The 16333-nt window shown below is 33.9% G+C and overlaps 1 protein-coding gene across 1 annotated transcript in view; it reads left to right on the top strand.

The window, feature by feature from the left end:
- The first annotated feature begins 702 nt into the window (after window positions 1-702).
- LOC138698531 (organic cation transporter protein) overlaps window positions 703-16333 on the top strand; it is a 125917-nt gene continuing 110286 nt past the window's right edge. Inside the window, exon 1 of the mRNA XM_069824528.1 lies at window positions 703-1441. Within this exon, the coding sequence (XP_069680629.1) occupies window positions 849-1441 (593 nt within the window). The 5' untranslated portion in view covers window positions 703-848. The remainder of the gene's footprint in view (window positions 1442-16333) is intronic.

Below are 16333 nucleotides of genomic sequence, written 5' to 3'. Positions count from 1 at the left end.
ATTTTTTTTTAGTAATTTTTTTTAAGTTAAAAGCATGCGCATATTTGTACAATATTTCGGTACCTCGTTGCTGAACTTTTAAATCTGCTGGTTTAATGGTTTTTATGTGATTTAAATATTTGATACATTTAAATTTTGAATTTTATTCATTTTGTTTCATTCTTGCTCATACATTATACAAAATACTTAATTACACTAATTTTAACTGTATGTTCTCTTGTGTTTACAAATATAAATTTGATAAAATTGCCTGAATAATTAACTTAGACAAAATTAAATTAATAGAATCTTGCGAACTAATGATTTTAATAGCGGGTGTCTCCTTAATTACGTTACTTCTCGTTACTGGGTCACGGATAGAGCGAAACAATACTCTTATAACACTTTCCATTTGTTAAACAGCAGAGACAGCCTCGCGGAACGTCGTTTTATTCAGATCAAAGTCGTATCAAAACGAATACTTCCTGCTTTTCGCAAAACTAAATTAAAAACTGCAAAGAAATAAAGGCGTTTGGGAGCAAAATCGAAGGCTTTCCTTTCTCCTTACTCTTGACCTTCCCCTCGCCCCTCCAATCAGGCGCCGTAGTAAATCCCCTCCCCACCCACGAGATCAACACTTTCGTCGGGCCGGCGAGGGAATTCCCTATATAAAGACAGCGACTCTCGGCTGCCGTACCTTTAGTGTGTGTACGGGGAGGAGTCTGCATGCGCTAGGATTTGCCTGCAGTACTATTCCATAGGCAGGCATAACCTAGCAACGGGAAACTATATTCTCGCATGCGCGGTGAAGAGTTTGTTCAATTGTGGTTTTAAGTGTTTTTCAAGTGTCTACAAAGCAGTTTAAAACAATGCCACCACAAGAGAAGATCCCTCCACAGGAAAGTGGACCAGAGGAAGAGAGGATGACTCCCCAGCAGCCGGATATAACACCACCCCATCCGGGAAACACGCACGGATATTCCAAGACGGATGAAGAAACGTCAAAGGTTCCAGAAGAACCAATTAACTACCACGAGTCCACAAAGTTGGACAGGATACCGGAGATAACGGCTACAAACAGCATGAAAACACCGACACAACAAGTTCGTGGCGAGGAGTCCGATATACAGGACGTTCCTACTAGTACTTGGGCGTCTGTGAAGGAAAAAATGTCCCGGCAATCGTCGCTTGAATCCCCGGTGACTGGCCAGGAGGTGGCCGAGAAATCTCCGCCACCCCCGAGCACCCCGCCGGCTCAAGAAGACAAGTCTGTCATGGATTTTGACGACATGCTGCCCCATATCGGCGAGTTTGGGCTCTATCAGAAGCTGCTGTTCCTGCTCCTGGCGCCCTTCGCCTTCTTCGTGGCTTTCGTCTACTTCACGCAGATCTTCATCACCGTGACGCCTGAGCAGTACTGGTGCAACGTTCCTGAGTTGGCGGCACTCACGCCGGAACAAAGGTCAGTGCAAGCACGTGTCACTATATACAGTGTGTTAAAACTTTATTGCTAGTTATTTTATAAAGTTCCAAGTTTATAATTTTTTGTTATACTAAAAAAATCATGTTCTACCATAATATAATTAGGGAAAGAAACTCGATTCCCGTAAGTCTCTGTCAAATTTATAACTAGATCTCCGATTTTTAGGCTGTAAAAATGTAATTTTAGGCACCTAAAATAGGTCACAAAAACATTAAAATAGGCTCTGAAATACTAATTGTCAGTGCATGCACGAGTCGTTATATACAGTGTGTTCAAACTTTATTGCTAGCTATTTTATGAAGTTCCAAGTTTATAATTTTTGGTGATACTAAAAAACCATGTTTTACCATAATGTAATTCAAGAAAGAAAGTCGATTCCTGTAAGTCTGTGTCAAATTTATGACTAGACCTCGGATTTTTAGGCTGTAAAAATGTTGTTTTAGGCGTCTAAAATAGGTCACAAAAACATTAAAATAGGCTCTGAAATACTAATTGTCAGTGCAAGCACGTGTCGCTATATACAGTGTGTTCAAACTTTATTGCTAGCTATTTTATGAAGTTCGAAATTTATAATTTTTTGTGATCCCTGCCGTTATTACTTTTAGTTTTACCTTAAAAAAAAGGCATGTTCTAGCTTAACGTAATTACGAAAATAAATTCGTTTCCCGTAAGTCTCTGTCAAATTTATGACTAAATCTCAGATTTTTGGGCTATAAAAAACGTGGTTTGAGATATCTTTGGTTAAAAAAACACTAAAATAGGCTCTAAAATATAAATTTTAAGCAGAAAAAATATAACTTCAGTCATCAAAAATATCTAAGAGAGATAGTAAATTAGTTCAGTATAACCTAATAATATTACAATAATTATTAACACCATGAAGAGCATAAATTCAGGAAAAAAATATTAACTAATTTAATTACTTGCAAAACCTTTGTTATTCTCCTCTAAAATTAGTTTTCCATTAACTGATACTACATTTTTTAATGAAAGTCATTTTATTGTTTACATTTTCCACCCTTATCATCTCTTATAATAGTTGGCTGCGGTATATTATTTTTTTTTTTAATGTTCAAGTTTTTTCAAATGTTTAGCCAACCTAGTTCTGTAAATTGTACTTTATATTATAATGATGTTAATAAAATGGATAATTTTTTATTCAAAACATCAAAATAAATACTAATGGATAAAACACACATGGTTTGTTTCCAAAACCTGTTATTTTGCTCAAAAAACAGATTTTGGCGAAATAACATAATAAATACATTTCTTACACTCTGAATCAAATGGTAAAGTTATATTTTTGCCAATTCCTGCTATTTGTTACTGAAAATGATATTTAAAAGAAAGATTTTTTTCGAAACCTTCCATTTGTTTTTCAGGCTAAAACCTACTATCTTATAACTTATATTAATTTGGAAATTGTTCGCAAACTATGAAGTATTCTAGTGTATTAAGTACATACAATTCTATAAATTATCTTTAAAATAAGAATAAAATGGATTTTTTTTAATTGGCTCGTATATTCTAAACCCATCAATTTTTTTCCTCCCTGTAAAAATAACTGAAAGTGAAATAGTAGGTTTTGAAAACAAACCATTCATTTTTAGACATAATAGAACTGTTACAGTAGTAGTGATTTTATATGAGACGTGAAAAAAACATCGGTTTTTTGCTTACTTCTTCAGGAAAAAATAACAGACAATTATCCTAGGTAAAATTCGATGAAGTAAAATAAGGTTCTAGAGAATATAATAACTGGTTATCTCTTTTAACCCTTGGGATATGACCGGTTTGAGATTACTGTGGTTAATCTCCTGTTCAATTTCTAACCGACGTCAATGCATTGTAAAATGCTTAAGGATAGTTGATTACATTAATCAACTTGATGCACGTGGTCACTGACTTTAAACGCTGACAAGTCTAGATGGACAAAATCTATGTAGAGGAAGATTCTTTAATAGAAATTCCGTTTTTCTTCTCATAATTCTTAAGCTGCGACTTGAAAACAAGTACCATAAAGGTTGGTAATACAGTCACGAAGCTTGAGTTGTAAGGGTGCTAGGAACAATAGACTGTGCCGGTACTATTTCTCATTGTCTGTAATGAGGCGATATTAGCGATCCTAGTGATCGGCAACTATCTATGGATGCATATTTACTAGGTATTGAGCTTCGTGACTGTATATACTACACTGTGGTAATATTGTGATAGTTCTTTTTTAGAATTTATTACAATTTTACTGAGCGAGAGGAAGATCGGTTTTTTGCGTCAACATATTAAGGGAATGTTCATGGAACAAGTTGCTGCACAAAACCGGTTCTTCTGTCGCTCAGTAAAATTGTAATAAATTCTCAAAAAGAATTATTACAATATTACTCGTATCACAGTATTACCAACCTTTACTCTCTAGTGGGCATACGGGCTTAAGTTTAAATATACAAAACTAATAGTTAATTGCCATCTGTGATCTCTTAGAGTCTTAGACTAACCTGACACTTCAGATTGCGGCAAGTCGTACTAAAATCTGAACCAACAAGGTCAAACATCAGTTTAGCGTGTATTACATATATTCAAGGCTTGTTCAGCGGACATAATTTGAGTATTCAACATTTTGTAGACAGAATGTGACCTCAAAGCTTGGGCAAACATAGTAATGGCACAACTTCCTTCAGTACAAAGAGAAGGGAAAACTGCGTTTGCAGAGACAATTTTTCTGTGTGTAGAGTTTCCATGCACATTCCTCAACAAACTCATGTACAAACAAAACTGACAAACCTGCATTTCTTTCTTCGTTAGGTAGAATTTTTTTAAGGTGCACCGATTATTTAAACAGTAGTTTGGAAACTCCTATTAACTTCATTACAATATCTACTTATAATATTTATACAGTGTAAAGTACACATTTGATAAACTTGGAACACATATTCACAATGCATCGGAGGCTATACGACTATGCAGAATTACAGTATGTTAAGATTTGTGATATAACTTCAAGGCATTACCACAATCTAGTATATACAGTCACGAAGCTCAATACGTAGTAAATATGCTTTCATAGATATAGTCCGACCATCGGATCTGTGCCCCCGTAAGATATGCGAACTGAACCTTAATACCTTTTCAGCCTCGGCAATTAATTTCTCTCCCTGTATTCCTATTTCTCTCTTTTCTATCCCTTTCTCTTTCCCTCCCCCACTACTCACAATTTTGAGCCTTCTTGCGGGACAGTTTATTTGCACTTGCGATCCAATGTTCTCAACTCAACATGAATACTGTAGCACGGAGTGGTGAAAGAAATATTATTAAGCAAGTAATAGCATTTTGCATAAGTCAATCAGCGTCATTAGACCTACTTAAATTAAATTATGAATAAGTAATAGTTAACCTTACAGTATTATAAGCAATATTCAAGAGACATGACAGTTTTTGACGGAAGTTTAGCAACATCCCTATTCGGCAAGGTTCGTGGCCTGCTGTTTGATGTAGTGGGAGAGAAACGGGTGGAATGGGGTGAGCAGAGGCGTTAACTTTTCCAAGAACGACGACAGCGCTGCAAGGGCATAGATCCGATGGTCCGGCAATAGTTGCTAACCACTATGATCGCTACTATCGCCTCATTATAGACAATGCGGAATAGTAATTGCACAGTCTATTGTTCCTAGTGTCCTCACAACTCGAGCTTCGTGACTGATTATACTAGACTGTGGTATTAGCTTCTTATAAAACAAAATTAGGAAAATTAAAAGAAATTGTTATGCATGAAACATACAAATTAGCCACAGATAACTTGTAAAATATTAAAACTTAGTCCTATATCCATGAAATAATGCAATTACAAATTTTTTATTAGTATATAAAACTTACCTAAACGCCTTCAATTAAGGAAATTAACATTTTTTCACGTCATCTTACGAAATTATGAGTCATTCAAAAATTAGTGGCAACACTCCTGGTATTCAGCTCTCCTAGCGGTGACCAATGTAAGCTGGTAGTATAAGATAAAGTGGTGCCTGATATGTGTTATTTACACGTTATACGGTAAAAATCTCATTTAAATTTTATTTGAGGTGATTGCGATAGTAAGACTATCATCTGCAACGCCCTAAGGCAAAAAAATACTCGTCCCATTAACCTTCTCAAAGGAAAAGGTCGTAGGTGCAGAGACTCATAGCCGGAGAATACGGAGGATCTCCAGAATTATGCAATTCCACCTGATAGTAAATCAATCACTTGAGCAGCCACGTGACATCGAGCGCCATTGCGAAGGTTAAGTCATAAGTAATGTCATTAGGGTTATTCCTAGATATATTCAAACCAAAAAGTTTGATATAATTTTGCTCGGTTTTGCTTCCTTTTCGAGAAAAAAAATTGCTTTATGTGAAACATTTCATAGAGTGTTTTGAAAAGTCATTGATTTTAAGTCCCAATAGGCCTATGCTTAGTCAACTTAAGAGAGCAGTGTATTATGATAATAAATGGTTGAAATAATTTTAGTTTTATCTTTTAAATGTGCAGAAATTTGATACGAATAAATGTAACATTTAAAAAATCCTTTGTAGAATAAAAGTTACATTTGTTCGGATAAAATTTCTGTACATTTAAAGGACAAAACTAAAATTCTTTCAATCATTTATTATCATAATACACTGATCCCTTAAATTGACTGATCATATTGGAAATTAAATCAATGGATCTCACGTATTAATCTCACCACCTCAAGTTCCACTGCGTTCGAGTAGCTTTTAATCAATTTTCCTCCCTTTTTCATAATTCATTCGTTTCGACCTTCAGTTTCATAAAATTTTAGAAAGAAAGCTTTCAGACTCCAACGACCTAAGCAGGAGAAACAGGCCAAAAACCTCTGGTAAAAAAAAAGCAAATAACAACTGAAGAGTCCACTGCAAGAACGATGGATGTCATTTGGAACACATTTTTCAGGAGAAGCAATTGAAAGTTTGAAATGCTTAGCGCTCAAAGCTTAACTGTAATTTTCCGATCATTACTGGACAATTACTATCAGTGTTAATGCCATATAACTCTCTATGTATATTCTATATGTCTTAAGTTATGCATTGACATTCTTGGTTCATTTTCGACAAAGTGACATCCATCATTCTTGCAGTGAACTCTTCAACTATCTCCATCAATACATCTTCGTTGTCACTTTTCTTTATTTGTATTCTGAGACACTAGTCTACAATTTCTTATCGGTCATTCGTTTGAATCCATATCTTAACTTTTTCTAACGTGTAATTTCCGCAGTATGAGTTAACTCAACACAGAATCTCAATTTAAAATAACTATGGACAATAGGGTGACAATGAACAACTATCCACAATCAAACACGCATGATCTAGACAAGATTATAAATCAAGACCCTGGCTCCATATATAATCAGAAATGTATATTAGCCTTTTCATACACAATGTCAGATTAGGATTGCCAACTCTAGAGGACGGAAATTCAGGTCACATTAAAAGAAATAATAAAAAATCACATAAACTTATAATGAATTTCAAAGTAAATACACTTGTTATTTTGACGCTCAATTAATCAATTAGAATTACCTTCGTGTTATTATTTGGTTGTAGCGGTGTAGCCCTATATTAAATAACATGCCATAAGTCTGTACACATTGAAAAGCACGGGGGTTGATATACATGTCTTTACACTCACTACATTAACATTGTTTGGAAGAATACTTGTTGCTTCCTATGTTTTTGTTTATTAGCTCTTTGTTTGTTCAAATATAATCGAACAATTATCCACATGACATATTAAAGTTCGTCTCCTCAACCGGTTCCCTTCGTCAGTTCAGAGATTCTTCATTAAAAAAAAAATCGCTCTACATGAGCATTGCTAATTGGAAGAGCATGTATGTGTTCAGCATCACCATTTTTTAAGTCCAGTTCTGTATTAACATGTAATATATTCACAATTTCAATAAGGACACTGAATATGGAAGTATCATTAAGACTTAGAAAAGTGATTTTCTTAAGAAGTGAAGAATAATAGTAATCAAACCATTTTTGCAAATAGTCAATGTCCCTCTGATACACATCCAGTGCTTCCTTCTTAAAGAGATGCACATCAGAATCACTCAAGTTATTCAAATGCTGATTTACTACCAAGCCATGTCACCAATGAGCGGCACGAACTCGCTTCTGTGTTCTATCTAAAGGGCTTATAATACTTATAAACTTTTTGCTTCTATTCATCAAGAAGTATATCGTATAAAATGTCTTTGGTAGCCATTGCAAACTACGTCGGATCTCTAGTAATGAAATATCAATGTGAAAATTCAGAATATAATATTGCACTGAATAAAATTCCGGACATTAAGCGTCCTGAAAACAATTTAATTTTTTTTCGTGCATAGAGGACTGATTTCCTGACAATACGGAAAAAATTTCGGACGGTTGGCAACCCTATGACAGATGTAATGGTATCAAATAACATTTCAGCAATACCTTTCTTCGTAACACGGGAAGTCTGATAAAAATACTTATTAACCAAGACCTAATAATGTAGTTAAGAAACGTTTAGCGATGTTGGTAAATATGTTGAATAAAGTGCTCGATTTACTTTCCATTACACTCTTACGCGCTCTATTAATCAGTTGTTTTACGGAAATCCGGCCCGCCATTGAAAAATTACGCAGTGACTAATCAATTGAAAGAAAGACACATTAGGAATACTTCCTTCGTACAACAGATGGCCTACATTGATAAGAAAAATTACTGTTGTTGCGTGATTAAGTTACACGATCATTTATAAAACTGAGTTAAGAGCGGCCGGAGCTCAGTGCTACCCATACCATTGTCTTCCAGTGCCTGGGTTCATAAAACATGGAAGCTCCATCTGCTTGCCTCCCGTTTATCTTATAACGGCGTAGAGGCAGAAATCTTTACTTTTATCTGGATAGGTTATTCTTGCAAATAAGGTAGGTGTCCCTGATATGGCCATGCTAAGGTTTGAGAATTTTTCTAGCCGCCATTTTGAAAAAAAAATGTAAACCACTTTTTTCATACTCGTTCTCAGTCTAATGGACTTTCTTAAAACAATTTCCTTTCCCCATAAAAATAGCTTTAATTGTCCAAAAAGTTCCAAATTCCAAAAGTCTACCTAGCGGCCATATCAGGAACATGTGCACATGATATGGCCACCCTTGTTCCATGTTCTACAAATCGTGATCGTTTTCAGTTTGATAGCGAAGTTGTGTTAAAATTAAATAATTTTGGTGTAAAATGAATAAAAATGATACTTAATAACCTTTTTTATAATTCAAAAGTGTAGTCAAAATAGGTTTTTCCATAAAAAAATTAAGTTGTTTATCTTAAAATACAAAATTTTTGCGTAATCCCAGCTATAAGGCATGTAAATTTGTCAGGTGAAAAAATAAAAGTGAAATGAACTTGATATGGCCATGGTGCATTTGATATGGCCATATCAGGAGCAGGTAAGCTTTCACGAAAATCGTTTGATTATGAACAACTCGTAAAAGATACGCCATCAACTACAACACCAATCAACAGAACATTAAAAACTGAATGGAGTACGATGGTTTTCATGAAACAAGTCTTTGAAAAACATCCATAAAACAAAGGAGACTTACCAGAGAAAAATAAGAAGAGGTTACATGAAAACGACAAAACAGGCAACTGACGCCATATTGCTCAACCTGACTGGATGGAAAACGATCAAGTGACATACCAGGATGCCCTTTCACTGGATACTGCTGCAATTTAGCTGATTTTTTTGGTTAACTAACTCACAATAGGGGGGTGGCCATATCGGGAACATGGCCATAACAGGAGCACCCACCTTATTGTTCAAAAGACTACTATATTATTGTTTACGTCACTTCTTGTTCTGTATTTAAACGGCTAACTTTATCTTAATTTGTAGCAAGAAATGTATACATTTTTACATTATAAATATTTCATCTCAAATTTTGGGGCTGAGAGAGATGAAGTGACAGGAGAATTGAGAAAGTTACACAACGCAGAACTGCACGCAATATATTCTTCACCTGCACTTTTCTTCTGACAACCATCTTGTATAATTAATTGTAAGAATGAAAATTATTGCATTTATTCGATTGTTACCAGCTTTTTCACTGGCTTTGCTTGCATACGGAGCTCGACATCAAACCAAATTGTAACTCAAGCTGTTAGACGATCAAATTTGCATAGGAAATAGTGGACAACAGTGAACTCCAAAATGGTAATGTTAACATGTGGGTACGTGACAAGTAAAAAGTAGATAAGGTTTTATACAACAACAACAACACACAGTGCAAAAGTGAAATTAATAATTCGTAAGCTACCCCAGTTCACTTCGTAAAAAAACCAAGTGATTAAAACAAGTGCTTTACAAATTGCTTCTTACACAACGATTCAGCATTTTAGTATTATGAAGTTTTATATAAAAACAAAGAGATAACAGTTCTAATGGCCCCATTAAAAGGCAAGACACAACAGAAATCAAAGACAGAATAACAAAAACGACCAAACAAGTGTTCTTTTATAAGAGTTTTTATATTGGTGTTATACTATAAGTTTTATATTGCATTTTAGAAATTGATTGATATTAAGTAAGCTTAATATTACTGTTAGCACTAATTACTAGTAAACACACAAGACAAGCGACATCCATAAATGTATCACACACTTAATCACGAAAAGAAGTTCACAGAACACACACACCAATGGCTAGGTTTGCAATCATTTACAAATGTTAATTGTTAATTTTAATTATAAAGCATCTGAAGATGATACAAAAAAATGGTATCGAAAACGTTCATGTAAACATCTTATTCATGTAAATGACTATTATAGTAGATAAGCATTGGCGGCTTAATAAAAGTGTTACACATTAAATTTTGCTTCATAGTTCAGTGCCTCAAACGTACAGACGAAAAACTTTGAAAGTTTTATTTTCACCTGGCAATAATATTACATTTTTACCTCTATTCGTTCAAAAAACATAATCATCTGAAATTCCACCATGGCTTTTGGAATACTGTGTATAATGGAGAGAGGACGGTAATGACTGGAAAAACACGTGCATAGCCCACAAGAAAAAGCTTCGACGTGCTTCTGATTTTAACAAGAGTAGCAACAAGGTCTGTCATCTTAAGCATTAATGCGTTAGCAAGCATATAATTTGTCATAGGAAAGTTCAAGGATAAGTTTGTATATTTACACACAGCATATGTGCAGTTCTCTTGTGTATGATATATAACGTACAAGGTCTCTCTCATGATGAAAGACCACATAATACTATTTACAGTTTACATTGCGATATTACATAAATATTTGCACTGAACTTTACAGGATGGTAGCTTGTAAACTTCATTTTTCACTTGCAACAACATGCCTCGCTCAATTATTGTTTTAAGTAACCAAAAAATTATAATAAATTACCCATCTTTGATTAACACTGAACTTCTTATGCGGGACTATATATTTTTCAACAAAAGTTGATTTTTGTTTTCATGGACTAAACAAAGAAATAGAATATTGGATTCTAACGATATTGCAGGGAAATAAAATTATGCAGGGTAATATAAAATGTGCGAATATTTACATCGCATTCTTTTTTCTTTCTCTCTGCCACTCTCTGTATAAAGACTTCCCATTCCTTCCCCGTTTCTCTCCTAAATGATTAGAGTTGAGATATTTTTCAAAATAATTCATGAAGATCTCTTTAAATACCAACACTTTCGAGTCGAGGAAATGTTTAATGGAAGTAGAACCGTCTTAAACAGATATATATTTATCTCATTAAAACAAATAATAAAAAAATTGCTTGACGCGAATATTTAATCCTTAGATTCACAAAATATCCTATAGGATACAACAGGTTAATATCTATATATATAATTTGAACTGGTAATGGAAATTACGGGAAAACGGCTGAAAGGATTTTAATAAATGGCCCCTCATATTGAAGCTTGGAACCCAAAGTTTTTAGGAAAAATAGTAGTTTTCAGTGAAATGTCAATTTTGCTACATAATTTTCCTATTTTCCAAAATCCAACTATCGTCAGTTTTGAGAACTAGCTAATTGCATTCAGGAGAAGCGAAGCGAGCATCAAGTCGACCGTGTTGCATTTCAGAATAAAACAAAACACACACTACGGTAAGCAATATTACACGAAGGCCATGATCTGCAAGAATGCCGACATATTTAGAGCTCAAATTAAATTGGTTATTAAAAATTTAACTCAATAAAAATAATTTACAGGTTCGATTCTGTGGTGTGTAATTTTCTGAGTACAGCTGTGTATTGGATATTGAAATCTACAAAACTTGAGGTGGTTTAATGACATTATTACCAATAGAAATGAAATTTAATTACAGTTAATGCCATGATGTGACTATTTTTCATTAATTGTGCATATTAATGCTATACTGATGATATGAAAGTGAAACTTTTGGGGTTATATAAGTAGATATAGAGAATGTGTTAAATTAGATCTTCATTTCTATAATTTACTGAGTGGCAGTTATATATATATAAAACTACAAAACTTACGTAAGATAACAATATTGTTATTAAAAATCAAATACTTTTATAGTTATTAATCAAGTGGGTTTTGGTCTTTTTCATATACTTAATCGCGGTGTGGTGTAGATACTTATATGCGTCATTCTCTTCGGTATTGGCTCGAGAGAGCGCAAAAATTATTGTTCCTGAGGAAAGATGGTATTACTTACTGATAAAAAAAAGAGGCCTACAAAATTTTGTAGTTTCCCGATCAGTTCAGCAAGATCTCGTAGCAGGATAAAATGATTTTACCCTCTACATTTCAAGCTCTACATGCAGCAGCTATACCAAAATGCTACGTCTATTCTTCGAAAGCATAGCAAACCTGACTTTTACAATCCACAATGACCCGAAATAGCTATTGCTTTACTCCCACATGAAAAACCCACTGGTCGCCCTGACATTGTTACTTACGTTTTCGCGTTGAAACTCAAGATACATAGGAAACACAGGTTCAAGAAAAAGTATTTGGCATAAAAACCATTCAGAGGGAGTATGTTTCATTATTATGGAAGTAAATAACGTTCAAAATGTCTGGTATTTTTCATTGAAAATAAACCTGAAAAATTTTTATTTGAACGTCTAATGAACTTAGTTTGCAGCATTTGCTGCACAAGCCACTAGCATGCTATAATTTTAATAGACCAATAAAAAAATGGTAGGAAAATTAAATAACCCAAATTACACAATACTGTAATATTGTACAACATATGAAATATGGACATTGCGATAGTTGTTTTCTTTACAGTCCGACACGGTTTAATAAACTAGTGTGAGAAATGAAGTTTTGCCAATTTAAGGCTTAAGTAAATGTTTTCTAATTATTTTTGTGCGAGATCGTGCGTATTTGCTTGTTTTCCGCACAGAACCAATACGCGGTAAGTGTGAAATACCACATTCAGTATTCCCAATCTAACACACATAACAATTTCCCTCTTCTTACCGCTTAAGCGCGACATTCATTTTACTGCTTTAGGCTTTTAACATATTATTTTTAGAGACGTTTAACATAGTAATAATTATAAATTGAAAACTTACCACTGCAATTTCACCTAAATTGCAATGTTAATTATTGTTTTTAAATATTTGCAAAAATTAAGTAAAGTCTACTACTCCACGAAACTTATTGCATTCCTGATACAAATAACATTAAGGAAGGCGTGAAAAAATCAATAAGATTCCAGATGCCGATGTTATTACTGAAATATGTTATATAAATAATATTGTTAAAATATTAAAATGAAAAATAAATCATTACATATCCTTACCGTTTGTTTTAAGTTCGCATTTATAGACTGGAGGAAAAAAAGACAGACGTATATCACGGCCTGCTGGAGTATAGTAAACACAGAAAACATTTTATAGCATCAATGTTGAAGAAAGATATTTTGGTTTTCCGAAGTTGCCGTCATTAAACAGAAACCAACATGGAGATTTCATTGCAACTAATTAGAAATTCGTCTTTCAGATATGTAACAAACGATCTTCGCACAAAATAATGTATGATACACGAGCGGTATGTTTGTTTTCATGTTCTCGGAAATTAAAAAAGCTCAACTACGTTTTGCTTTTTCAATCTTTTCCTCGACCATGAAAACGTCAACATACCGCTCTTGTAACGTATATTGCTATTTCTCTCTCAGATAAAAAAAATCCAGAATTTTGATGACGTCTTTATTATAGGTACGAACAGATAAAAATGTCGCATTTCAAATATAACCTCTGATCAAATAAAAACCAGATTGACTATTCCCATGTTGTGAAATTAATAACAACATAAAAAGAGAACAACCATCAGGGTCCCCACTGTCGAAAATAAATTTTTTCGCATCGACCTCTAGATGGAAGTACTGGTGCAAGCTATAACCACAGTCTAGTATACACAGTCACGAAGCTTGAGTTTATGAGAGTACCAGGAACAATAGACTGTGCAGGTACTATTTCGCATTGTCTGTGATGAGGCGATAGTCGCGATCCTAGTGGTTAGCAACTATCTATGAATGCATATTCTCTACGTATTGAGCTTCGTGACTGTATATACTAGACTGTGTTATTGCTCCGTTTCCATAAGGGTTATAACGTGACTTCTTTTGCAGTCGCTAGATGGCAGCATAGTGAAATTGATAAAATTTGTTGTCTCGTCATTAGGCTGATTATAATAAGTAATCATGGATGTAACTTAACAGAAAGCAGTGACGTCACGTAGACTGTTTCGGATATGTACCAATGCACCAATAGAGTGTAAGATCTATTGATTTTCAACGAATAAAAGCTAACTAACAACAGTAATCTTATTGAAAGTTTCGTAGCTCCTGATTAGCATGTTCCTACCAATAACGTTCAGACCACATAAGCAGTTGTTGTCTACAAAAATATGCTTAAAATCGTAATTATAGTGAGGTAAAATATTTACTAACTTAGAAATGACTTTTAGAGAACCCGGAAGTTCATTCCCGCCCTCACATAAGCCCGCCATCGGTCCCTATCCTGAGCAAGATTAATCCAGTTCCTAGCATCTTATCCTATCTCCCTCAAATCTATTTTAACTAGAGGCTTGTGCAGCAAATGCTGCAAACTAAGTTCATTAGACGTTCAAATAAACATTTTTCAGATTTATTTTCAATGAATATCAGACATTCGGAAAGTTATTCGCTTCCATAACAATGAAATATACTCTCTCTCGAGCCAATACTGAAGAGAACCACGCATATAAATATATACACCACACCGCCATTAAATATATGAAAAAGACGCAACCCCACTTTATTAATAATTATAAAAATATTTGATTTTTAATAATAGTATTATCTTACGTAAGTTTTATAGCTTTCAGTAACATATAGGCCTACTGTATATACTATATAGCCGCCACTCAGTAAAATATAAAAATCAAAATCTAATTTAAGTTATTCATTACATCTACTTATATAACTCCAAAACGTTTCACTTTCATATAATCAATATAGCATTAATAGCCTATGTATAATTAATGAAAAATAGTCACATCATGGCATTAACTACAATATTATTTCATTTCTAATGGTAATAATGTCATCAAACCACCTCAAGTTTTGTAGTTTTAATATCCAATACACAGCTGTACCCAGAAAATTACACACCACAGAATCGAACCTGTAAATTATTTTTAGTAAGTTAAGTTTTTAATAACCCATTCAATTTGATCTCTAAATATGTCAGCATTCTTGCAGATCATGGCCTTCGTGTAATATTGTTTACTGCAGTATGTGTTTTGTTTTATTCTGAAATGCAACACGGCCGACTTGATGATGCTCGCTTCGCTTCTCCTTTACAAAAAAGCGAAGGGAATATCAAGTCGGCCGTGAATGCTATTAGCTAATTCTCAAAACTGACGACAGATGGAATTTGGAAAATAGGAAAATTATGTTCAAAAATTGACATTTCACTGAAAACTACTATTTTTCCGAAAAACTTTGAGTTGCAAGCTTCAAAGTGAGAGGTCATTTATTAAAATCCGTCCAGCCGTTTTTCCGTAATTTCCATTACCAGTTCAAATTATATATATATAGATATTATCCTCCCAACTATGTCTCGCCTCCCCAAAGATCTTTTTCCCTCAGAGCTTCCAACTAATACTCTAAATGCATTTCTGGATTACTACTACTACTACTACTATTATTATTATTATTATTATTATTATTATTATTATTATTATTATTATTATTATTATTGGAGAATCGATTTACCCATTGCTTATTTCATTCCATTAGGCACAGTTATATCAAATTTAATCATTTTAATATCTTGCATTCATAAAAACTAAAAATAATTTATCTTAACCATGTCAACTTGAACACACATTGAGGATAACTTATGTTTAAAGACAGTGCGATAATATGGCGATGATGGTGCAATGATTAAATAATAAGGGACAAACTATATTGATATAATAAGAGAAAGCTGCCCTAAACCTTTATTCACGGACCACATATTACGCAGCACTGGACCCCGTTATGGTAGACTTAAATCTGGAAATATATCTCTACGTAATGGACATTTTTCTGAGAAAAAAAATTATATATTAACGTTTTTATGAACTTTTAAATCGTAATGCCATATGGTAGTATTCCGTGAAAGGAAAATCAGTTTCTGACAGAGAGGCTCGTCTTGCATAACAGCTCCAAATAATTCAACTTTGTCACCTTGAACGACCACTAGGACGGAAATAAAAGTTGTAGACAAAGGAAAGCTGCACAATGTGTGACATATTTCCATATCTGACCACTTGAATGGCATCCGAACAATGTGACCGTGTTTCATTTAAAACAATAACCT

This window comes from Periplaneta americana, chromosome 4 (assembly GCF_040183065.1).
Source record: "Periplaneta americana isolate PAMFEO1 chromosome 4, P.americana_PAMFEO1_priV1, whole genome shotgun sequence".
In the NCBI taxonomy this organism is placed as follows: Eukaryota; Metazoa; Arthropoda; class Insecta; order Blattodea; family Blattidae; genus Periplaneta; species Periplaneta americana.
This window is presented reverse-complemented; position numbering and strand designations above follow the sequence as displayed.